The sequence below is a fragment of the Penicillium pulvis genome (genome assembly GCF_028828015.1).
Source record: "Penicillium pulvis strain IBT 33274 chromosome Unknown contig_10_segment0_segment0, whole genome shotgun sequence".
Lineage (NCBI taxonomy): Eukaryota > Fungi > Ascomycota > Eurotiomycetes > Eurotiales > Aspergillaceae > Penicillium > Penicillium pulvis.
Window position 1 is genome coordinate 2928034 of NW_026643071.1, and position 25041 is coordinate 2953074.

Genomic DNA, 25041 nt, shown 5'->3' on the forward strand with positions numbered 1-25041 from the left:
TATTCAAATCAGAAACAGGCTTTTTCCATACTTGTTGGCGGGATTCATGGCCATACTCTTTGCTTTGATTTCCTTTTCTTCCCAGGGGCGTGGCGTCAGTGATTCATACACAATTCCAATCTATAAGCACCGAAAGTCTCGGCCAAGGATTGAATCATGGTCTGATTACTTGTTTTCGTTTTTGCTCTCTGCATTATATCTGGCGGCGGACTGACTTTGGAAATGAGACACGAAACGATATCAAATGCATGATTTGCGTAACTCCAGCATTGCTTTTCTATCGCGTAGCCGTACAGCCCAATTCTTCAAATTGTAACCTAACCCTGAAAGTGACTAGTATCACAAATTGAATAACTTTAAATACTCGATTATAGGAATTTGGAAATAAACATTACATTGTAAAACAAGTTTCCTCCATGACACGTTCCGATAATCGGGTTCACCGCTGCAAGTCTTGATCTAAGGTGATAAAGACCCGCTTTTGATTGCAGATCCCCCCAACTCATAGCTTGGACCCGGTCTTTTCCATGATTTCTCTCCTCGAAGGCTTCAAGGACTCCGGAAAAATACCGACCTCTCCTGACGTGTCATCCTCACCGGCCAAAAGTCATGGAGAACGCTGAAGAACCGTCCCCGCAACCAGCCGAGGCCGAACCCATTGCGACCGTGGAGAGCTCGGATGTGTCCAGCTCCGAAGAACATGACCCCTCCGAACAAAATGTTGCCCCTCACATTATCGTACGGTTGATCCAGTGCTACTCATGCTCGAAGCCCCTGCGCACTCCATGCCGGTTACCATGTGGAAATACTGTATGTCGGGAATGTTTGCCACCCGTCCGACCGCGTACTGGGATCACGTATCCAGTGGCGCAGGGTAGAGAAGAGGGATTTACATGCTACTGGGACGGTCAAGGTGGTTGTGTTGGAGAGCATTGCGTTGGGGACTGTGGGACTGATGTGGTGCTTTGCTTCGTGGTTGGGATTTTCCAAGAGGAATTGATGTGGACAAGGCAGGATGCCGAGATGCGGAATGCGCACGATACGAATGGCCGCGCTATTTGTTGGAGGAGAGATTCAAAACACTCAGAAACCATTTCAGAGCTCCAGAGCCTTCATATAGGCCAGCGCGCATGGCTTCATGGGTTGTATAGGGCGGCTCATGAGGGTAACTTCCCTTATGATGCCCTTGACGTTGTTTATGAAGAAGCTGGTGGTTCTGGTGGAGTTTCGCTGCCGCAAGCTTATAACGAGGAAGATCGCATTTGCTTCCAAAAATTCAGGGATAGGCTTCGGTGTGAACTAGACTGCCAGGTTTGCTACGCCCTTATACTGGATCCTTTGACCTTGCCCTGTGGTCATACCTTCTGTCGAACATGTATTGCTCGAGTGCTGGATCACTCCGATCTTTGCCCGATATGCCGCCGCAAACTCGGGATGCCCACATCCATGCAGAACGAGCCTAGGAATTGGGTCCTCTCAAAGCTTATTGACGAACTTTTCGCGGACCAGGTCGCAGCTAGGAGAGAGGCTGTCGCCCAGGATGAACTAGGGGTGGATCAAGAAAAAAAGTTGCCGTTGTTTGTTTGCACATTATCATTTCCTACGATGCCGACTTTCTTGCACATATTTGAGCCTCGATATCGACTTATGATTCGGCGAGTTGTTGAGAGCGGGGATGGTAAGTTTGGCATGGTCATGTATAACCGTCGGGGCCGGCCCCAGGCAGATGAAATCGGTGGTGTCCCATTCATGCAGTATGGAACATTGCTCATGGTTGAGCGCTACGAGCTGCTGCCAGATGGGCGCAGTCTAGTCATTGCCACCGGAGTATCACGATTCAAGGTGCTTGAGGCCGGTATGCTTGATGGATATCATATCGCTAGGACAGAGCGCGTCGATGATATCTCTCTGGCAGAAGAGGAGAGGCTCGAGGCAATGGAGACGGCGGCAAATGCGATTCCAGATCCTTCCCCGGACGGATTAGATGTCGAAGCGCCATTGGACTCGATGTCGACCCAAGATCTGATGCTATTGACGCGCGAATTTATTCGTAAACAGCGCCAAACTGGCGCCCCGTGGCTTCATCCGCGCGTCATGTTAGCTTACGGGCCTGTTCCCACGGATGCGGCCCGATTCCCATGGTGGTTCTCCAGTATTCTACCCATTGCCGAAGAAGAAAAGTACCCCATTCTGTCCGCGATGAGCGTCAGAGAGCGACTGAAGATCTGTGCGCGATGGGCAAGGGAGCTGGAGGCCCGTGATTGGTAAGTATCGATCATGCTGTTCCAAATGCTCCATCTAACTTTGCCTTCCAGGTCATCTCGCTCATCCATAAATTCTGTCTTATGACTAGCCGTTCCTCTCCTCGTGCTTTGTCTTATTCCACTGGCATTAAACCCTCTCTCAAAATTTGTCAATTCCTTGACTCCCAATGTGTTTACGTCACTCACTCCTTTCACATTCTCGATCTCAGTATCATTCGGTGGCTCAACGCCCTTTCAAGAGATTGTACGACCGACAAATGACCGCGAAGAAGAACGAAGCACCAGCACAGAGAGCTCATCCCAGACTCATATCCCACAAACCCTCGTTGTGGGTGCCTTCCTGGCCATATTCCTTGCCCAGGTGGGGGTCAATTTCCTACAGGTTCTACGAACAGGAAGACGCCAGAGACGACAGGCAATGGAACTACAGTTTCCACAACCTATCCCTCCACAGACTCGGCCGCGAACACGGGAGTCTGAGAACCATGGAGGGATTGCTCGAGCTGATGGAGAGGGGCTCCCAGTGGGAGGTCTAGGAGATCATGCTGGGTAGTGCGTACAGTACTGCCATGCCGAGAAAACATTCATTTTTATTACGTTTATTACGTCACTCCCTTACAGAGTATCGATTCCCCACCAGCGTTTTCATTCACATTGTGTCTTTTTTCTTTTTGACTTTTACTATGTTTTCTTGTTTGCCCGAGTGCTGGCAAAATGGGTTGTGAACAAAATTTCTTCTACATGTAGAACTTGAGGACCTATGGAATCGATTGCGGATATAGCAGGCTCTGGCGCCAGAGTCGGCCGCCTTTCCAGCCTTGCTTTACTCTACCCCCACCCAACACTATTGGTCATGATAGTGAAAGCCAAGACAAACTATCGTATCTATGATTTCAAAGTATTTTCATAATTGAAGAACGCAAGCCGCCAGTCTCATGAACGTTCAAACGAAGGTCGTTGGGCATCCTTAATTACTTTATGGTTAACCAAGACACTTGTCAGGCACAACAACCCACATGCTGAGTGATATATGAATTCTTATTGGCACATCGTGGATACTAAGTTTTGTAATGCATTGGAATATTCCGTAGACTTGCCTGGGCGTTCTGCAGATCGCCAACATATTCAAGATCCCGCGGCACATCGTTAGCCTGGCAATGTGAAGAAGATCGGAAACAAGTGCTTGGCACACGTGTGCACTTGTCGCCATACAATTTGCAAGGATGTGAGGAAGCTAGTTCTGATGTTGACGTGCAATAAGACGAGGCTAACGGCTTCCGGGGTTGCAGAAACACCCCGCCATGCTATGTCCCGTACTCCCCCGCTAGTACCAACAACTGCCGAGTTTCACTTCTCACTGACTGTTTACACGATGAGCATAATGAGATGATCTTCTGGCATAGCATTGTTAATAATTTAGACAACACCATTCTTTCAAATGTGTGCAATTGTGTACAGAATACTTTGTGTCTGATTAACCTTCTATTTTGAGGAATGGTGTGATGCAAGTGCCTAGCGTGGTTTCGTGCTACGAACTCTGCCGCTACACGTGCTCGATTGCCAGGCTATAACACGATAAATTGATATTGCGATACTACCTCGCTTAGCTCTTGGATTGTTGAATAGTGACACGATGTGAAGAAACAGGGACTACGTTTGGATGCCATCGGATCTGGCGGATATATATAGGCAGGGGAATGTAGCCATGGACTCAAGTGTTTCTTCCACCTCCATTCCATTCTTCACCATTGCCACTCTTTGAGTACCATGATCTTCTCAAGACCTACTGCGCTCTTCGCGCTGGTGTCGGGTGCTTATGCCCAGTCACAGTATACGTCTACTGCGACTGCTGCCGTAGCTAAGGCGGCTGCCACCGCGCTGACGCTATCTCCTACATCGAGTGTCGCCGGTTTAACTTTTGATCGCTTTGTTCAGATTTGGCTAGAGAACGAGGATTACAGTGCGGCTATCAAGGATAGTGAGTGAATTGCAACATGGGATTTGAATATCAGAAGCTTGCTGATATATAATTTAGCCAACCTCGCCTATCTCGCGTCTCTGGGCATCACACTCACGAATTATTATGCCATCACCCATCCTTCTCAGGTAACAGGACCGAAGACTTTTACTTTATGTCTTCTTGCTCACATTATGTCGCAGCCTAACTACGTGGCCGCTGTTGGTGGCAACACCTTCGGGATCACTGACGATAATACGCACTATATCTCTTCGAGCACCGAGACAATAGTTGATCTCCTGGAGGATGCTGGCGTCAGCTGGAGTCTGTATCAGGAGCATATGCCTTACTCTGGCTTCGAGGCAAATTATGCCAACCAAAAGACTGGTGCAAATGATTATATGCGCAAGCACAAGTGAATCTCCCAACACCAAATTTCCTTGCGAGAGCAAAGTCACTAATGTGCTTTTTTTCAAGCCCTTTGATGAGCTATAACTCGGTTACGTCGGATACCGACCGTCTTGCTAAATCGAAAAACTTCACCATGTTCTATGAAGACCTGGACAACAACGAGCTGCCTCAATGGATGTTCATCACTCCCAACATGAGTATGTCCTTCTCTCTCCTCTTGCTAACGTTTTTTTGAACTTGAACTGATTGAACTGTGACCTGCAGCCAACGACGGCCACGATAGTTCGCTCGCCACAGCTGGACTTTGGTCTCGTAACTTTTTGACCCCTCTGCTCGAAAATGAGAACTTCAATACTGATAGCACTTTGATCATCCTGACTTTTGATGAGGGTTTGACGACGGGAACAAACCAAATCTATGCTGTCCTTTTGGGTGGTGCGCTCTCAAGCTCGCAGGTTGGTACTACGGACGACACCGCATACAATCACTACAGTCTGTTGAAGACCGTGGAGACCAACTGGGACCTGGGCAACCTTGGCGAGAACGATGTGGATGCCACTGCATTCTTCTAGGTGTTTCATAACGATTGCCGCCGAGAAGCGCGACTTGATCGCATCAGACTACATTAAATTATGCAGTCATGATGCTGATAAACACTCGGTTCTATGCCAGAAAAAATACGTAACATCTGGACATCGGCACATATTATTGCGCTCTGATTTCAATGTCACATCGGTCTATAGAATATTCCCAAAAAATGGCAAAGTCTCAACCATAGAATAAATACTCTTAGCATGTGCTCTGGTAGACTACTTTTAAATATTTTCTTTATGCCATTGTTTTGAAGACCTTTCTTTATCCATGGATATCTTGGTCTATGAAAGACAATTCTTAACTCCTGCGCCAGTAGATGCGAAAAACCTTTGTTCTGATTTTCATTGTAGAGTACTCCCTTGATAGGCAACTCACTAATCCGTCTTCACAACAGGTATTAAGATTCTATTATAGGAATCCTAGCGCTTTCTTAATTCTAAGATAGTTGCAGCTATACACGAACAAAGTGTATCAGATAGTTTCTGAACAGGAGATCAGTTTCAGCATATATCTATAAAGAGAGACAGAGCCTCTAATCCCCATTACAACACATACAACCCAAAAATACTGTTTCACCATCCCCTCTATAATATCTTTCCTCGATGCAAGGATGTGCTTCTGTCCTATTCATCCTCCCACCCACCGACTTGTGGATGAATGTCTCACTAAAGGTCATGTTGTTGAATGCACAGCCCATGAGAACAACTACCACGAGCCCCGCGCATTGTGTGTAAAATGCGAAGCTGCGGCTTTCTTACCTCAGAAACGAGAGGGGGATGAGGAGGAAGACGAGGAGGAAGACGAGGAGGAAGACGAGAAGGAAGACGAGAAAAAAGACGAGTTGGAGCAATTCATAGGGTATTTATTGCTGCTCCTAGTTGAAATGGGCATCATGGTGCTTATTGGTAGGGCCATCGCCAGATGGATGCATGAGTTCCAAAGAAGAAACGAGCCAACTGAAACATGTTGCTTTTGAGTTCCGTATACAGTGTCCCGTTCTGGAATTTGGTCGAGAAGAGCTTAAATATGCGTTGCGCTATACATTCTCCTAGCCGGATGTAGAAATTGGTGTCCAGGGTTTTTGTTGCGAAGCATTCCCGCGTGCTCCACAAAATAGTGTCAGTGAGTTGTGATTGGCCAGCTCGGAGGTGTCAGATCGAAACACCTGCCCAATCGGGACAGGGCTGAACTAAGAGTATACAAGCTCACCACCTTATGCCCAATTGCCACCGTGGATCTTGGTTTCGCCCCGCTCTGTCGAACTACTTACCCAAAGCTGTTCCCCCACTCCCTTACTTTTTATTCTCCCTTTGTACTGATCCCATTCATCACGTCACAGCCACATGCTAAACGGGTGATCTGCTCGCTACCCTAGTACGACTCGCTGATAACCTCTTTTGGATAAGGGCGATCGGCCGTTTTTGTTTGACAGCTGCTGGAATGGTGTATCGAGGCAAACCAAGCGGCGCGTGCGAGCGTTGCCGGTCCAGGCGATTGAAGGTAGGTGGACCCACATAACACCCTTGGACTTGAAGCGCAAGGATTAACCTATCCCACTAGTGTGACCAAGGTATACCGTCCTGCGGCGCATGTATCAGGGCGAGGGTTGACTGTCCCGGGTATCGAAACCGGCTGGATTTGGGCTTCCGAGACCAAAATGACGAGGTCATCAGCCGGGCACAACGCTCCGCACAGAAAAAGCGGTCTGCCGCTTTAACGCCCGTCAGCGTGGAAGAATCTGGATCAGGCACTTTGAGCTTTTCGCCAAGAAATAATCTAGAGTTCCCGGCGCAGGACCTAGCAAAAGGCTATTTCTTTTCCCACTACATTACTGGTGGCCTCGAAGGAGGCCATATGTCATATCTCCTGCCTTTGATTGCTGACCCCGGGAATGTCGCGGTGAATTCCGCTCTTAATGCGGTCGGACTGGCAGCTTTATCTAACATCCGTCTATCGCCCCAAATGATGTTGAAAGCCCGACGGGAGTATACCAATGCGCTTTCAGAGACCAATCAGGCATTGGCCAATACCGCCTTGTCTAAGCGAGATGACACACTGGCTGCGGTCGTCTTATTGGGCATGTTTGAGGTAAGTCTGACACGTTGATAAGATCGGAGCAACGGAGTATCTGACCGATCAAAGGTTCTCACTTGCTCTGATGGCTCCTTCATTGACCGGTGGATGAAACATATGGAAGGCGCCACGAGATTAATAGAATTCCGAGGTGTAGACCAATTGGGTCGGCGGGAAGGTTTGGACTTGTTCACCCAGTTACGCGCACAAATTGTGAGTTCCACAGTCTGAAAGATGGCGTGATTGATACTCCTTTTAACCAACAGTGCGTTTAGCATATTGGAAAAATCTACCAGGAAAGATACAGCTCGCCGCTTCTATTTCAGCTGTCTGAAAATGCAATGAGATACCGAGACTCGAACGACCATATTGTTGATGAACTGGGCCTCGAAGTTATCCGTTTGAGTAATTTTTGCGCTTCAATGAAGGATGGAAGTGTTACGGATCCTGGCGAGATCATCCGTACTGCCTTGACCATCGATGCGAATCTCACTTCGCTTTTCATCAGTGTCCCTGCCGCATGGAGCTACAGAACCGTCAAGGTTCCAGTTATCAATGGGGAGGCCATTACCAAAGCTGTCTGGGGAGATACTTATCACATCTATGGGAGCCTTGCATCAAGTAGCATGTGGAATAACTATCGCTCGGCACGAATTCTGGTACACGAACTGATCATCGACGCTGTGAAAACACTTGAAGCATCCGCTTCGGAAGACACTGACCGTCGGCGGCAAAGTGCATTGGATAGTCAAAGCCGACTTATTGCACACCAGCTTGTGGAAGATATATGCGCCAGTGTTCCTTTCAATCTCGGTGCGGGGACAGAAGTCAGTGAAGAAACCGACATTGAAGGTCCCACCCCATTCAGGGTAACAGGCGCAGGTGGATTCAGCCTAATGTGGCCGCTATTGATTGCCGGTAACTCCGGTCTGGCATGCCAGGAGCTTCGCCAGTGGATTATTGACTGCTTGGAGAAGATCGGTCATTCTATGGGCATCAATCAAGCATTGGCAATGGCACATCTCCTGCGGCGAGGAATGCGCTCCCGAGCATGGATAATGGAAGATGGTACGTCAAGCAGTAATGGCTGCATTGGAGTCAAAGGACATTGATTAAGACACTTAGGGTGCAAGTAAATAGAGATTGAATTTAGAAGCATGAAGTTTAGAATTGGAATATGATTGAGATTCGAGAGCGAATTCTGCCCTGCTGTCCGCACGCTTTCTATACTTTATCACATGAAAAGTTTCCAGTATTAACTCCAACTACCCATAAATCAAAAGAGAGCCACGATTCATGCAAGGATTGAAAATCTTGCACCGGTCGCAAGATCGATTATCTGCCGCTCTTCACCACCACCACAATCACTATTTGTACTAATTCTGTCGTACTTGACCCTGAGAGTACGCCCTCTGAGCTCCAGCCTCAGCATAAGCGGCATTATGATAGGTCATACCAGAGTTAGAAGGCTCTGGCTCCTCCAATGAATAGCTCTGTGGTGGAACAATGCCACCTCCAACAGCAGGATGAATGCTAGATCGAGGAGTAACCAGGCCCAGAATGGTATACATCAGTACAACAAGAAATTCCTCGATAGTCGCCATACCCAGCTGAACACTCGTGTCCCCATCAATCAATGAAAACTTAGGATCGCTTCCGAAGTCACTGATTAAGCTGTAGAGCAAACGGACTGCAATCAACGGCAAGGCAAAGAAGATGCAGATGTAGATTCGTTGTTGACTTGGTTCCATCGTCCGCAGATCGCGCATAGTAATGAGGAAGAGGATGCAGGCGGCGATGTAAATAAGGAGAAAGAGAATGATCGCAGCACGTGTTTCCGATTTTCCTGATGCGTGATCGGAGACGTTGGAAGAGGCTTGGTCGGTTCCGCCGCTGATGGCCAAGATCAGGGCTATTAAGGCAGGAAGGTGGAGGAGTTGGACGATTTTGCTGCGGCGAGATGTTGCAGTTGCTCTGCTAGAGAAGATAGACACACTAATTTGGGGATTAGATTTGAAGTTCTGAAGCGGGTAAGGATGTGGGCACTCACAGTCTACCAATTATTCCAGGGAAGGCACTCAGCCCCTGAACCACGACGTTCCTTTTGGAGTTAGGGTCTGATGGGATATGGTGAGTTGTCTCATCGAAGCTAGGTATTATGAATTAGTAAAAAATGCTTATAATTCGAGACAAGAAAGCCATTAGTTACACTCACATTCTTTTCAAAAGCCCCAATGTCGACAGAAGTAGAGGCGAAAGGCCAACCGATTGAAGAATGACTGCCCACTCTTTGTCGTTCGCATTGTCGGGGTGCTTGCTGCTAAGGACTTCCATAATAGCACCCGCAATGCGGATCACACCGAAGATGCAAAGATAGATCCATCCCAGCTGCTTGTGAAATCCGTGACGAAAGACGACGAAAATTGCAAGTAGAGTGACGGGTATGTATATTACCAGCTCCGCAATAGCGATGTGCTCAGCAGTAACAGCCATTATCGTGATAGGTGCTCAAAGGGACGGCAAAAGCAAAAGAAGCAGGCAAGCTCCGGAAAGATTGAAGTGTAGAGAAAATTATAATTGTCGGGTGCGAGAAAAGTGATTTATACTCGATCTTATCAATGCTCGAGACACTAAACTTTGAGGCTGCAACTAGTCAAAGCTTGCAACGTCTGTATTGCCTCAACTAGAAGCTGGGACGGCTGTGTACGATGTAATGTATTCCCAAAATGGAAAATGGTTCAACTTTGAAACCGCATACTCACCGTGTATTTAGAACGAGATTTATTATTTTCATCGGCTTACGCTCAAGTCCATAAGGACTAGCAAACTTTGTTTAAGAGAGGCGTCAAAATTCTACTATCTAGACCCTTAGATGATAGGCAAAAAAGGTTGGGCTCGGACCTTCCGATACTAAGAATAAGCAATGCGGCCCCACTATTCCATAACAGGAAGCTGTTTCGATTCTCTGCATATACGATGCCCCACAATGTCCATGACCTAACAGTTCCTAATAGTGAAAATTTGGCGTGAAACTTACATTATTGTCGGTGAGGATGTGTTAAATACACGAGAAGGATTCCTGACAGGGGTTTGACGTTTTCGTTCCTGTGGATACGTAGAATCCTTGTTCACACGTGTTTCCCCTTACGGAATGCTGACCTTATGTAGATCGCAGATCGATGACCGTCATGCTTGAATGAAGATGCTTTTCGGAACCTGTAATCCGGACTTGGACCTGGCCCGCTGGTCATGAGATATTTATATATAAAGACAATGATGGCCAGGAGATATTCTTCGATCACACTCATCGGGTCAACTCCAATTTGAACATTGAATATTATCAAGGGACATCCTGAGCTAATATAATATGGCTAGGAACATTCTATCCATCTCCTTCCTCTCCCTTGGTCTGGTTGCATCGGCCACTGCTGCCAGTTACGACTGTCGACCAGGTCAAAAGTGTTGGCCATCATTGAGCGAATGGAAACAACTCAACACCAGCATTGATGGCCGCCTATTTGAAACCATTCCAATTGCCGCTTCCTGCTATAAAAACTCAGGATACTATGACCCAGACGCCTGCAAGGTTGTCGAGGACTACTATGGTGACAGTATTCTTCGTGGAGAGCACTTTGGACAGACCTATTGGCTGAACTGGGAAACTTGTCATAATTCTGGATGTGCGCTTCTGGAATCTGACCCAACCGAAATCACCTATGGAAATTGCTCTCTTGGTCGTCTAGCATCATACTATATTGATGTTCAAGAACCATCGCATATTGCTGCCGCAATCAAGTTTGCAAAAACCCACAACATCCGCATCAGTGTGAAAAATACTGGCCATGACTTTTACGGAAGATCTTCTGTTCCAAACACTCTTGCAATCTGGACGAAAAATCTTGATAGCCTCACATTCCACTCCAATTTCACTGCTCAGAATTGTCCCGCTTCGAACAGCCACAATGTCGGGGAGCTTGGCGGTGGTGTTGTCGCTGGAGATGCCTACCGCTTCTTCAATGATCACGGGATGGATGTCATGGGCGGATATGAAGAATCTGTCGGTGTCGCGGGCGGATTTGCTCAAGGGGGAGGTGTCGGCTCATTTACCACAACTTATGGTCTTATGGCTGATAACGCCGTTGAATTCGAAGTTGTGACTGCCGATGGAGAGTTGCGCGTTATCAACCAATGTAATGACCCTGACCTTTTCTGGGCCATGCGCGGTGGTGGAGGCGGTACTTACGCAGTCCTCACCAAGTATCGTGTTCAACTTTTCCCATCACTGCCGATCCACACCTACACCTTCACAGCAAACTTCACCAATGCTGGACCTCACACCAATGCGACGAAGAATGTTGCCCTCCGTGAGATCCTTACTGAACATGCTAAGAATCAGATTGACTGGTCTGCTCAGCTTGTCACCGGCCAGATCGAGTACTTTCCTGAGAAATTTGCCATCAGCTTGGTACTGCCTTATGGCGACAATGGCTTGAAGTTGAAGTCCGCCACCGCCAAATTTGCGCAGTACCTCGCCAATCGTACGGATCTTTCCGTGTCCGCCAATGAGTATAGTTCCTACTCCAACTACGCCAGTTACCTGTCAGTGACGGAGGCCGATGCCAAAATCACCGAACCATCTGGGATCTTCTCTCTTCTCTCGTCACGGTTGATACCTACAGAGGTGTTTACTGAGCAAGAGACCATTGATGAGTTGGTTGAAGGTGTCTTGCAGGGAATCGCAACGGCCAGAAGTCTTTTCAATCTCACTGGCACTCAGGTTGTCTCCGAGACGCCAGTCAGCAATTCAAATGCAGATGAATCATCTGCCGTCAATCCAGCATGGAGGAATGCTCTATGGCATGTGATCCATGTTGGCGAATGGCTCGAGCCACTTGATGATGACGAGTTGAAAATCGTTGCTGATGGGATGCTGCACACGGTTGATCCTTTGAAGAACCTGAGTCCTGGTGGTGGAGCTTATTTGAATGAAGCAAGCTATCTAGAGCCTGACTGGGAATACACCTATTTTGGTGCTTTCTATGACAGACTTCTGGATGTAAAGAATCGATATGATCCTACTCATATATTTGATTGTTGGAAATGTGTCGGATGGAGGGGAGAGTCTGAGTGAGTTTCTTTTTCTTATTCTCAAGTGAATCTTGGAACTATGCTAACTTTCCCGAGTCCTTTCTACTCCTGCTATGCATGAGTATGCGCAGATATAGTCAGCTGGTTGCAGCACATAAGTTTATATGCACTCTCGTCCATTCATTAAGTTCTCGGCTAGTGGTTCAAGAGCTGATCGGGCTACGCCATAATGAATACTTGTTTCTTCCCACTGACACTGTGTTTTCGGTTCTGTAGCTGGATAGACTCAGTTCATTTTTGTTCTTGCCTTACAAGCAATCCCATAATCATCAGTCTAAATGCTTATGATACCGTTCATAAGATATAAAACCATGGATGGCATGAAGCTGTGATCAGTCTTCAAGGACGTTTTCATCGAGTCAAAAAGAGCCTAGGTGGAGTTCGCTACCGCAGATTCCACTCCCTCTTCTAGGAATCCTTACCAGAAGATGCAGTCTGCCCCTAGTCTATTCCTGACTTGCTGTACACCAATCTAACGTGTTTTGCCACCTAATCGTCCTTATCGATGATTTATATGTTGCCGCATTTGAGAAGATCGGCATTGGTGAGACCCCCCTAGTAAAGTTGTCAGAATTTCGCAGAACACAAGTTCTGAATCCAGGACGCTAACTCACAGCAGCACCAGTCTGGCAGCAGTAGACTTCCTGGTTGGAACTGCAGAGTTTTCCAACGGCGAGGACGTTGCAAGGGAGCTGACCAATGATGGGAATGGCAGAATTGCAGATGTGCCCAGCTCATGGCCGACGTAAACGAGCGGCCAACTACCTGACGGGTGAAGGAAGAAGCTTCCATCTTGTGCACAGCGTAAGCCCAGTCGGTCGTATACTCCTTGAAGAAGGGCTTATAGCCGAGAAGTCTCCCAATCCAACGATCTACAATGACTCCACCCCAGTAGCCAATAACTTTCGTATGCGATTGGGTAACCGCACGGGTGGTAGGAGATATGCATCTCCCGCATCATATGTCTGTGGCGGGAGTGATATGATTTCAGTTATAGACCCTTTCTTGCACACAGTGGAAGGGGTGGAGGTGAGGTAGAAGAGGAAGAGGTTAGAACGGCACACCTACACAAAGCAGCTGAATAAGATCCATCTTGCCTTCGTGCACGAGGTAATCATGCCACAAGCCATACCAGTTCTCGAAGAAAACCCAATCCAGCTGGTAATCCAGACCGGAATCAGATGCACTCAAGATGATGATCATGTCTTCGGTGCTGTCCGGGGCGATGTAGAAGCGATGGATAGACCCAGCGCGGCCCATTAACTCACCGTCTTCTGGTGTAAGAGTACGCAGAACGCCGTCCATCTCGACACACATTCGACCGCGTTCCACGCGGAAGTACTCGTTCTGAAATGGTTGGAAATGAACAGGAGGGCTGGACGGATGATTCAAAGTTTCATTGATTTTGTCATAGTCGGGGTCTTCCTCATTCATAGGGGGTTTGAGGCAGTATTCTTGACGGAAGCAAAAACATCGACCCGGAGGCGGCTCCAGGAACTCTGTGATAAGAGCGCCTCCGAACCTAAGAGTAACATGTGTTTAGCTGAGGGAGTCCCTCCAGCAAACTAAGGGTAGAACGCGCTCACTTGACAAGAGGATTACTTCCAGCAGAAACATGATAAGGTATTAGAGGAGACATGAGAGCAATTGAACTAGTCTATATCGAGAACGAAAGAATCACAATGAAGGCAAAGAAGAGTTCCAAAGGTTGTTGGCTCCTTATATGGCTTTTTGTTTATCGGCGTCTAAATAACATACTTCAAACTCATTCAGCTGTTGAGCTATAGGATCCTGAGTAATATCTGACTCGGACGAGCCAAGACAGAGTGGACTTATCCTAGCAATGGATTGCTAAGTAGTCGCGGGCTGTATCTAAATGCCGAGAGACGGGTTAGGAATGCTCGAGTGTCTAGATGGAATCTTTTCCTATCACACCAATAAGGAATTGTCTGAAGGTCCTCGATACGTGCCAGAGCTGACTTAGTTGGCTGACTCCTGCAAGACTCCTGCAAAACCTCGCGATAACGTCAAAGCCGACACTGAGTGAGCGGAGATGTATAGTAAGCGTCAGGGTTTATATCTGTTGGTCGTTGATGAGCCATTGTCAGAAATCATGGGCAGTTTAGGCTTGAGAAATGCCGGAAGGCGAGAGAGAGAACATCCTTGATGAAGCATGAGAGCAGTCCTTGATTTTCGCGGCGTGGTGACGAAAATGAAATGGAAAGATGTACATGCTAGCTAGGATATCGCATTCAACGTGCATCAATTTTACAAAATTCGAAAGAAAACAAAGGCCATAAAGGTCCACAAGACTGAAACAATCGAGATAAAGCTTAACTCAAGCTAGGCTACGTATGCGGGGTGCTCTGGCAAATCCTTTTGCCCAGAACCGGGAACAGTAATTACGTAAGTTGTGGTGTCCTACCAGAAGTACACGTTGGAATGTGGTCGTGACAGTACTGACTAGCACGGGCATAGCCAATTGTGTACACGAAAGTGTGGTTTTCAATAGGTAGTGGAGCCTAGTATTGTCATTGAGAGCTTTGTGATCATCAGGCAGATGCATTTCGACCTTCTTCCCTCTTTCAACAGTAAATCAAGCAAAGATGGTGGGGCCTTGTCTTGGCCGCGTAGGCTTAGCGCAGTCCGAGCGGGGCGAGAAAAAGCTTGTCTCTGGGGGGTCCGGTATGTTCAATACCAGCCCGTTCGTTTTCCCTTCATCCTGACGAGTATCCATAGAATTCCATCGTCTCAAGTTACCTACACAACAAGGTGCGATTTGAATGGTCTGAAAAGGTATGTGGTAGTATATACTTACTCTAGTAGCTCAAAATGATTTTTTCTTCATTGAATATGAATGCAAGGATAATAGTGTAGACGTCTAAAACATAGTAAGGTTCAACGTGCGTGTATGCAACCGTAATGTATGAGTGCCGTGAGAAAAATGGCGAGCTTTTGTTGTTATTTTTAGTATTGCAATGCGGCACGGCATAGGTACTGGCCGCCGGACCACGGGCTTATACCCGGATGTTGCGATCCGGTTGTTCCGATATTGCTAGGTGTACCATACAAACCCATTGGGTGGATGCTGAATAGGCCAATCCTGGAGAGGGATAATTGTAATATTACTGCCGTCTTATCCTTGACTTCTTTTCACAGTCCTTGACCAACAAGCCATCTTATCCCACTTCACACCTCCAACTACGTCCGCACCTTCCTTTGAAGTATGTGATGCAATGGGCAACCGATTCGATGCATTTTTGCGGATTCTAATTTTGAATATACTCTGTCTTGTCTCTGTTTCCCACCTGTGCCATGGAAACTCATCAATCCAAAATGATTCTTATTTGCTTGCCCCAGAATACGGGGCGGGCGATTTAGAGACGATACGAGCTAATATACCCATTGCGATAACAACCACGGTCCTACACCCCGGCCCTACGCTTCCAACCTGGCTTGACTATCATCTCCGCTGGGTACAGCATGTAATAATATACATGGACGACCCAGATGAGCGGCCGTTATTCGAGCACCTATGCGAGGGCAAGCCGATCACGCTCTTAGAAGGGTCACAAGTCGAGCCTAATATGACGCCAGAAAGCCGCCTCATTCGGCGCCAAGTGGCCAATACGAGGCATGCAATCGCTTATCTGATGGAACGTGGCTACAAGTGGCTGCTCCATATCGACCTGGATGAGTTGCTCTATGGACCTCTAGTCGAGTCACTTGCCTGGGCTAGAGACCCTGAGGTAGGCCTCGTGACTTTCATCAATCATGAGGCGCTTCCAGTCGGCTTCGAGACCTCAGATCCGTTTAGAGACTGCGTGTACTTTTGGGTGAACGGGGTAGATCAAAACGCTAAATTTACCGCGTACGGCAATGGCAAGAGTGCAGTCCGCCTCAGGCCTGGCGTCGAGCCAAGAGGACCCCATTCGTTCTCTGGCCAGGCTGGCCGCACATTCACACCTTCGGGTGAAGAGGCGATGATATTGCACTACCCGTACCCCTCGTACAACAGCTGGCTCCGCAAATTCAATTATTACAGCGGATTTTCTGACCACTGGTTCGGCGACCGCCAGGCGCCCAAAATCATGGACTTCATGTTGCAATCGCGGGATGTGGTCCAGATGGCCCACAAGACGGATGACTGGGCCAGTGCCAGGGCCTTCTTCTCCGGGCGAGTCCTTGATCCAAAGTCGATGAACGAGGCCATTTCCCATGGCAAGATACGTCAATACATGCCGTTCGCGAATCTTGAAAAGGACTGATGCAGCCTATTAGCAGTCTTAATATAAGATAATATTACTATATAGTGAACAGCGAATACGCATCCCATTTTTAGGGGCATGGTGGTATTCCATGCTGTTGAACAAGCTGCTCTCAACTCTAGGATTATATTATATAGTAGATTCAGAAGATACTAGTCTTTTGATCCACTATACTCATTTCTTACTAGACTCTTTTATTGTTCCAAAGTTAGTAATGTATCTAGATAGTATCTCTATATCTCAAAACCACTAGTAATAACAAGCATTTCAGGTTTAAAGAAATTGCCAAGAATGTTATTATGTGAATGGGAGAGCACCTAGGGTAGTTAATTTCACCCTACACTTACCATGTGGTCACCCTTCATCATTTCTCTCAACTAGTCCTAGCACCTTTTTTTAAAAACCATTCACCAAAAATGAAACATGCAAAAAAACATGCAAAAAAACATGCAAAAAAACATGCAAAAAAAACATGCAAAAAAAACATGCAAAAAAAACATGCAAAAAAAACATGCAAAAAAAACATGCAAAAAAAACATGCAAAAAAAACATGCAAAAAAAACATGCAAAAAAAACATGCAAAAAAAACATGCAAAAAAAACATGCAAAAAAAACATGCAAAAAAAACATGCAAAAAAAACATGCAAAAAAAACATGCAAAAAAAACATGCAAAAAAAACATGCAAAAAAAACATGCAAAAAAAACATACAACAGTCAGGATTCGCATGTGGTCACCCACCATACTACTAACTAACCGGCGTGTGGCTTAAGTACGGCTGAGCGGACGGGAAGCCCTGTTCTCCACACCCTATGGTCGTATGTGCTTGAAATATAATTAAATTAGCATATGTAGTGTAAGTAAACTACCTCAATACAAAGGTATGAACAAGAGATATACGCGACATGAGGTGAATATAGTAGGTAGGGTGGGTAAAAGACATGCTCAGCAATATCTGAAGAACAGAAACGTAGGGGCCATTTCAACACATATCAGCACTTTTCCCTCTTGCTTCTGTCTTCTCTGTAACAGCACTCCATAATACAGCATGTTGTCCTGTCTGTCTTGTTCTTCGCGTAATCGTATCACTCACTCGTATGTTCCTTTGCCTTTGTGTCTTCTGACCTCCGATCCGACCAGCACCTCGCGTTGACAGTATGTACGATTTTCAACAGTCTATACTTCCCCACTGACCGTGGGGGCCATATTCGGCCGGAATTCGAGGCCATGAATCTATACCGTCTAACATCGCGAGCCTAGGACAGTAACTTAGCATACTCCATCACATAGCCGTGCACATATCAGACACGTACCCCATGCCTCCCGTCAGATGGGGGTCGATGTGACAGTGAAGCAAGAATGCCTATTTGGTTAGTGATGTGGACCGATGTAGGTGTTGAGAAGTCAAATTTCCATACCCCTGGATTTTGTACTAAAGTCACAGCACCAGTTAGCCCGGGACCTTCGGCCAAGTTGAAAATCACATACCATGATAGCGAATTGCCATCCAGCTTTCACCTTTATAAGCAGGAAGCGTCGTAAATGTGTCTTGGATTATAAATTAGCTATCGAGGTACTCATCGCGTTGGAACGACGAACCTCTCATAGGGGGATTGATCAGGTTGAAATTTTCGGGAATAGCCTTCACAGCGTCGGCGACCGACGTCCAATTGAAGGTGCCAGAGCCGGTACCCTTAATTTCGAGAGTCAGTGACATTTGAACAATTGTCGGGTTCAATCTTTGTGGCACTTACTAGAACATAAACCCGATTGGAGTGCTTGTGGAGTGGGTGACCAGGCTGGAGCGTAGAGACATTGCCAGACAGGGAAAAGATCAAATCGACCCATGTATCGTTCTTTGTAGCGATGGTCAAAGGACTCTTGGCTGCGGACTGAGGGTCCCATAGAAAAGGCCGATCGGCCTCCATAGCTAGGCCGAAGCTGTGATTTCCGTTGAGAGACCACTCCCAAGCCTTTTCGATACGGCCAATCGTGAGGATGTAGGTCTCATCCGGCTGCTGATTAGGCTGGCTAGGAGTGAACATTTCAATCGCGCTTTCATCTAGTGAAACAACCTCCGAATTTGTTGCGATCCCACCGTAGTTGATTGAAGGTTCTGTCAACACTGAGCGTCCATGCTTATAGGACAGAGTACCGAAGCCCGCAATCTTTTGGTTGAATCCTGAATTCGCGGCTGTAATCGAGTAATTCCCCGGGATCTTGTTCAATTGTATCAAGCAGGAATATCGGCCACCATTGTTGATTGTTAGCGCCTACGTGAAAGCTTTTTGCGTCAGAAACATCTCCCGAAATCTGGTACCAAAGACCTTGAAAAGGAAAGGAGGCATACGTCAACTTTAATAGGTTTTATGTATGACCCATCAACCTCATAGACCCATAGCGAATGATTATTGATGGACACTTTGATAGTTAGCCTGGCTGCTTATGAAGGCCGACAAAGTACACACCTAATGGGGCTGAGATAGAAGTTGATCCGATAAAAGCAAGACTTGCCCAGCCAGTTGAAGAGTCAACTTCGATGACTTCTTCCGCCGATTTAGTAGCGTTGCATTCATAGAACATGGATGGTGGCACTGCGCTGAAGTTATGTGCGAACGTCGTTTGGGCATATGTATTTGCAAGTGGGAGGCACCTTTATCTTTCTTTTAGCGCGAGTGTCTTTAAATGCAGATCTTGATTGATGGCGTACCCTTTTACTGTATACTCCATGCCTTGCAGAACAGATTTCACCGAAGCAGGGACCATGTCAGTCAAAACCTTAGGATTGCGACAATTGACCCGCCCTTTTCCGTTGATCAGAATAGAATCTGCACACCTTCACGCCAAGTCAGTTTCAATGAGCTCCGAATCACCCAAATAAAACTTGAGATCACTTACAAGGTATCGATGTCGGCAGATATTGCGACCTCTCGGAGTTCTTCTGATGTCATATGAAACCAATCGGAAAGCATCACCAGGCTCGGTGACCGAATGGCATCATATATCCGAGTCTGTTCGAATGTATCATTTGTTATGACATTAGCCAAGCTTCCAGGAATACTTCGTGGCCTGTATATTCAACCATCAGTCATTGATAATAACGCGCTTAGTATCATGGGAACAAACCTAATGTAGATTGGACCATACAGGCCGTCCATTATTTGCCCAGAAGTATGTGAGTGGTACCTGGAGTTCGTTAAAACCTCTTGGACTCTCTTTCCAACTCATTGAATAATTGACTAACCAATATGCACCATGCTGCTCGACAGTGAATTTGGAGATAAATTGCTTGCCAGGAAAAATCTGTCTCTGTGAGACTCCTGGTACACCATCTGACCATGGCGTTCCTGTCTGTCTATCCACATGTTATTATATATGAGTTCGTTATCCTGGTTGCTGGAGGACTCACTCGATACCGTGGTAGTGGACTGTGGTATTGAAAGGGGTGAGATTATTCACCGTCACCTCAATGTTATCTCCTTCATCCATGATGAGTGGAGGTCCAGGGAACTGGCCATTGACCAGAAATTGTTCCCGTGCGACCCCATCGGGAGCTCCCGATTCCCATGTCAAATTCAGCTCAAATTGCTTCGTTGGTGAAATCCGACCGGCAGCAATTGGGTTTTTTACATTTGCTCCAATTGTGAGGCTAGTGCCCAGTCCCACAAGGGACATCAGGACGGCTAACTTCATGGTTGCTGGAATGGTGCTGATCAATTTTGCAGCACGTCAGTGAAAGCCGGGACAACCACGAGGTTAAGGAATCCAAGACTCAATTTCAATAAAAAGCCCCCAGGGCTACACATAATCGTTTCGCGTTCATTGGGCCAGTAAATCACGCTTGTCTCCACAAGGGGATCTGCAGCATGAGCTACCGGACTATCCGATCAAGGCTACAGTTGTCAATGTTTGATCTTATAGTCTCCCTTCTAGGTCTCTTGGCGTATCCACTCTTACGGATCGCTTCCAAGCTCACTTGGCTAAAAATGTACTTTCTCCTTACTGTACGGCTTCACCTTCATTGAGACCAAGGTACATATAAATCAATTTTGAAGAATAATTGAAAGAGGACCACATTGGATGCAGCGAGGTTAATCGTGATCGTGGACTTGAAATCGAGAAAACAAGACGATCCACTGGTCCGTGCATTGGCATTCCAGGAAGACGTAAGGGGCTGGATCCAGTTAGGCTATCAGCTCGATCCACTTGCCTTATTTGTTCACTGGAATCTTGATTCTCAAATCCCGACCCAATTTTGGAGCACAAAATTGACCTTTCAACAGTAGAATGGAAGTCACACTTCCTCTAGTTGATTTTTGACAGGATTCATGGGTTGAGACTACGGAATATCCGAGAATTGGAAAATGGCGTTATCAAACAATTATTGGAACGCGGTTGCTCAGTCTCATCGGACCGATCACATTAGTCTGCCAATTATATCCCTCGGGCAAGCCAGTTCCAAAAGCCTGCTGCATGAGGAATCGACAGCTCCACTTCCGGGTGTGTTTGACCTGTAAGCCAAATTATTATCAAAGAAAAGGAATACATCGTAATATGAATAAGATGGTGTTGCAGGTACAGTAAATATTACCTATGTGACTACGCTGTACAGGGGCTGAGAAAGGAGAAATAAGGGGGGATTGTGGGTCGCAGAGATCATCTCGTAGTAGTAACAAGCATCGAATGCCAAATACTTGTGGTTACATTTTCTTTCAATTGACAAGAATAGTATTGGGCCTAGTCTGTATGAGGGAAAGGACTCAATATATGGTATAGAAGTTTGCTATGTGGTGATGTGATATGGAGAGCGAAAAAAAAAAGATCCAGGCACAGATACCCGCCCTGAATGGTGGCACCCCAGTGTCACATGACCCTGCAATCTATATATTGAGTGCAAAAATCATTGTGAAATAACATCAGGCCGATTTCATGCCCGGAAAGTACATATATAGATTGATTAAAGATTGCATTTTCAGATTTGATCTAATTCAGCGGATTGAATCCTCAGGGGCTACCATCATACCTATTGCAAGGTGTATACATGTACAACCATATCCCATAATATGTTCTTTGACACATTCCTTTCCTGTAAATTTCACATCTCTAAGAATATGCGCGCTAAAAATATGAAATAATCAAAAACCAGAAATATGCTGGGATACCCAAACCCTACTTCGAAGAATCTGTCGCATGACATTTTGTTACCTGCTCACACACCGTTAGACCGCTCCTTCCGGTTCATTTCCACTTCCACTTCCGGAGTAGGCTTCACAAAGTCCGACGCCAGAACAGCCGATACGCCAAAGACCATAGCAATGACCATGCAGATGATCTCTTCCAGAACAGACATGCACAGGTAGACAGTGACGCTGGTGTGGTCACTGTTGAGCAAGGATTTCATTGAGAAATGCTGGTATGAGGTGTAATCGCTTAGGGCTGAGTAGATCAGCCGAACCAACAGTAAGGGAGCAGATAAGGCAATGCCAAGGAACAGCTTTTTCTGATAACTCAGCAATGCCAAAGACAATGTATAGAACAACCAAGCAGTAATGACCATGGTGATCACGTATACAGCGAGGAAGAGACCCATGGCTGCTTTGGTGAGTGTCCCTGGAGTGGTTGTATGGGATTTGCTGACCCCGATTATACCAAGGATGAGGCCGATAATGGCCATAAGAGTCACCAATGCGAGAGGACGAGGTGGAATTTGTTTTTCCAAATCACTATAGACATATGTTAGACTAAATTCGTCAGGGTGAATAGCTTTTTCCGTCACCAACTCACATTAGTCGCAGCATCCCGACATAAGCCAGTAACAGAGGCGCAATGCCAATCAACTCGCACACAAATATAGCAATCTGGACATCTTCCGAATTATCATTTATCGAGATTAATGTCGCAATGCTGCCAGCAAGCCGAATGAGGGAAAGGGTGAAGGGATATCGCCAGATCTTGGCGCCAACTCTCCAGCCTGTTCGTTTCCAGATGAAAAGGGAAGCGACAAGGACGAAGGGAAAAACGATGAGTTGAAGAATGGCTATTCCATCTTTGTATGTGACAGCTCCCATGGTGCTGATAGAGAGTAGCAGAATAAAAATAAACCGTGAGAAGGAATGGAGTATGGTGGGTAGTATAGAAAGAATTGTGTGCCCCTCTCCATGGACGACTGTGTCCATTTATGTGTTTTTTTCATACACATACTGGTTGCTTCTGATAGACTGGCCCCCAGATCTGAAGCCAGTCAGCCATAGTCTACTTTCTATCGAGATCAAGTTTTGCGGTTTTGTTGGCATCGTCAAATCTTCAAATCCGTGCGTTCACTGGACTAGCATCTAAGTTACCCAAATAAGACTAGCGTGAACGGGTGGGTGTACAGGGTTGGCAGCCAATCATCGTACACAACTTTCAGCTTTGAGTGGCTGTGGTCAAGCTGCTTCTGGGATGCCTCTTTAGGCAAAGAGGCGCAGATCTTCCTATGCTAGTGTCTCGTCACTGCGCAGCTTCGCAGCCTTGCAGGTGGGGGCCAACAGGGATCATTTTAGCCTTTTCCAATTTCTTCACTCCATTCCCACGGTGGCCCCGAGACCGCCAAGAGCGGGAGTGCTTGTTCGCGCCCGGAGAGGCATTCAACGGGGGCTGCGTGCAGTAGCTTGTTTCCAAGTCGACTTCAGCTGTCTTCAGCTCACTTCAGCTTGGTCGATCCAGGATGTTCTACAAATACCAGCCTCCTTTCCTCTTCATTGTCTCATTATTCTCTCTGATCACTTTGTCAACGCATGCTTCGATATGTCAACCTACAGTGTATCTCGCGCAAGGACATCGAGAAGTTGCGGAAATTGCCGAATCGTCAAACGAAAAGTGGGTCCCCCCCAGTCTACCTTAGCGGTCATAGCATTAACACGACACAGTGCGACAAGCAAGTTCCCCAGTGTGGTCAATGCATTCGCACGGGCGAAACTTGTCCTGGATACCGTGATGAATGGGAGCTAGTTTTCCGTGACCAGACAAGCCACACAATCAAACGGTCTAGGAAAAGAACACAGAAGGATAGAGCCGCTCCCGAGATTATTACGTTGACCACACCGACCCGTGGCCCGGATCTGAATCTCGACGAGCTAGGCGTAAACTATTTTCTCCAAGACTTTGTTGCGGGTGGCCGCTACCCCTCACGTGGATATCTGACCTATATCCCAACTGCCTACTCTGCCGATGCTGAGAACCCAACTCTCCTCGCCAGTATGGCGGCTGTGGGCCTCGTGGCGCTAGCAGCTCGTCGACCTGAGCTTGTTCGTCACGCGCGTGCCAAATACTCCGAGGCGATCAAGTATGTGAATAATGCATTGGCATCCCCTGTGGAGTCACTCAAAGATAGTACCTTGATGTCGGTAATTTCGCTTGGAGTTTTCGAGCATGTCTCAAACTTTGAGTCGTGGGTTCGACATGTCAAAGGGGCTGCAACACTGGTGATTGCCCGAGGTAAATCTCAATTTGCCAGTAGGCCTGCCATCTTGATGTTCAATCAGGTACGCGCAGATATGACGACTGCCTGTATACAAAGCGTTCAGCCGTTTCCAGATGACATGCATGAGCTACAGGAAGAGGCGACCAAGTATACTGACCCTTCTGATGCATTCTGGTTACTCGGAGTACTTGCTAGCCGATGTGCGACTCTCTTTGCACAGGTCGCAGGGAAAAACAAAGGCGTCCATTACTCTAAATCTTGGTTTGACTTCCTAAAGGAATCTATTGCCATTCAAGATGACTTCGAACATGTTCTTGATATCCTTGCTAGGCAGGAATCGTACACAACCATCCAGGAAGCGTGTGGGAGCGCAGGGTTCATTTCTTATAATGGTCGATATAATCTATACAAGACATCTTGGGCAATAAGGCTTTGGAACAACTCGCGAATGGTTGAAATCATCGTTTGCGAGATTACATGCTGGCTTATGCCCAAGGTTCTTGCCGATGATCCGCTTTCTCCCGATGTGCGTCAGATGAATCTTACATCAAAGCTGCAGTACGCAACGGATATCATGTCAAGAAGAGGAGAGGAGATATTGGCCAGTGTTCCACAGGGCTTAGGGCTTGTAATGGTACCCGATGCCGATAAACCCCAACAGCCAAACGTCTCGGGCGGGTATATGCTAATTTGGAACCTGTATACGGTCGGAAAGTCTCCTACGATTAGCCATCAAACTCGCAAATGGATCGTCAAACAACTAAAGGGTATCAGTGAGAGTGCAGGTATCACAATGGCGTTTCAGCTTGCCGAGGACCTAGTTAAAATAGAAGAAAGTATTAATTGAAAACCTTGCTCCTGCAGA

General features: G+C 46.8%; 10 protein-coding genes across 10 annotated transcripts; 6 read left to right on the forward strand and 4 right to left on the reverse strand.

Annotated features, from left to right (window-relative positions):
- Positions 1-609: 609 nt before the first annotated feature.
- N7503_001120 (uncharacterized protein) lies at positions 610-2268 on the forward strand (the record flags this gene model as incomplete). The annotated part of the gene is made up of 1 exon (XM_057060681.1): positions 610-2268. The coding sequence occupies one exon, from the start codon at positions 610-612 to the stop codon at positions 2266-2268; it is 1659 nt and encodes a 552-aa protein (XP_056927604.1).
- A 1763-nt stretch (positions 2269-4031) lies between these two features.
- Positions 4032-5204, forward strand: N7503_001121 (uncharacterized protein; the record flags this gene model as incomplete). The annotated part of the gene is made up of 4 exons (XM_057060682.1): positions 4032-4242; positions 4300-4636; positions 4699-4829; positions 4897-5204. The coding sequence occupies 4 exons, from the start codon at positions 4032-4034 to the stop codon at positions 5202-5204; spliced, it is 987 nt and encodes a 328-aa protein (XP_056927605.1).
- A 632-nt stretch (positions 5205-5836) lies between these two features.
- On the forward strand, positions 5837-8411 carry N7503_001122 (Zn(II)2Cys6 transcription factor; the record flags this gene model as incomplete). Its single annotated transcript, XM_057060683.1, has 5 exons — positions 5837-6131; positions 6659-6726; positions 6787-7314; positions 7369-7512; positions 7575-8411. The coding sequence occupies 5 exons, from the start codon at positions 5837-5839 to the stop codon at positions 8409-8411; spliced, it is 1872 nt and encodes a 623-aa protein (XP_056927606.1).
- Positions 8412-8675: 264 nt separating this feature from the next.
- Positions 8676-9792, reverse strand: N7503_001123 (uncharacterized protein; the record flags this gene model as incomplete). The annotated part of the gene is made up of 3 exons (XM_057060684.1): positions 8676-9294; positions 9350-9448; positions 9515-9792. 3 exons carry the CDS (start codon positions 9790-9792, stop codon positions 8676-8678), a joined length of 996 nt encoding a protein of 331 aa, XP_056927607.1.
- Positions 9793-10666: 874 nt separating this feature from the next.
- Positions 10667-12430, forward strand: N7503_001124 (FAD-binding oxidoreductase; the record flags this gene model as incomplete). Its single annotated transcript, XM_057060685.1, has 1 exon — positions 10667-12430. One exon carries the CDS (start codon positions 10667-10669, stop codon positions 12428-12430), a length of 1764 nt encoding a protein of 587 aa, XP_056927608.1.
- Positions 12431-13497: 1067 nt separating this feature from the next.
- Positions 13498-14086, reverse strand: N7503_001125 (uncharacterized protein; the record flags this gene model as incomplete). Its single annotated transcript, XM_057060686.1, has 2 exons — positions 13498-13969; positions 14034-14086. The coding sequence occupies 2 exons, from the start codon at positions 14084-14086 to the stop codon at positions 13498-13500; spliced, it is 525 nt and encodes a 174-aa protein (XP_056927609.1).
- Positions 14087-15944: 1858 nt separating this feature from the next.
- N7503_001126 (uncharacterized protein) lies at positions 15945-16715 on the forward strand (the record flags this gene model as incomplete). Its single annotated transcript, XM_057060687.1, has 1 exon — positions 15945-16715. One exon carries the CDS (start codon positions 15945-15947, stop codon positions 16713-16715), a length of 771 nt encoding a protein of 256 aa, XP_056927610.1.
- Positions 16716-17882: 1167 nt separating this feature from the next.
- Positions 17883-20407, reverse strand: N7503_001127 (uncharacterized protein; the record flags this gene model as incomplete). The annotated part of the gene is made up of 13 exons (XM_057060688.1): positions 17883-17970; positions 18028-18077; positions 18133-18146; positions 18203-18262; positions 18314-18407; positions 18469-18987; positions 19065-19135; positions 19183-19367; positions 19425-19550; positions 19613-19783; positions 19841-19900; positions 19959-20069; positions 20124-20407. 13 exons carry the CDS (start codon positions 20405-20407, stop codon positions 17883-17885), a joined length of 1833 nt encoding a protein of 610 aa, XP_056927611.1.
- A 1516-nt stretch (positions 20408-21923) lies between these two features.
- On the reverse strand, positions 21924-22782 carry N7503_001128 (uncharacterized protein; the record flags this gene model as incomplete). The annotated part of the gene is made up of 2 exons (XM_057060689.1): positions 21924-22437; positions 22499-22782. The coding sequence occupies 2 exons, from the start codon at positions 22780-22782 to the stop codon at positions 21924-21926; spliced, it is 798 nt and encodes a 265-aa protein (XP_056927612.1).
- Positions 22783-23490: 708 nt separating this feature from the next.
- N7503_001129 (uncharacterized protein) lies at positions 23491-25023 on the forward strand (the record flags this gene model as incomplete). Its single annotated transcript, XM_057060690.1, has 1 exon — positions 23491-25023. The coding sequence occupies one exon, from the start codon at positions 23491-23493 to the stop codon at positions 25021-25023; it is 1533 nt and encodes a 510-aa protein (XP_056927613.1).
- Positions 25024-25041: the final 18 nt, after the last annotated feature.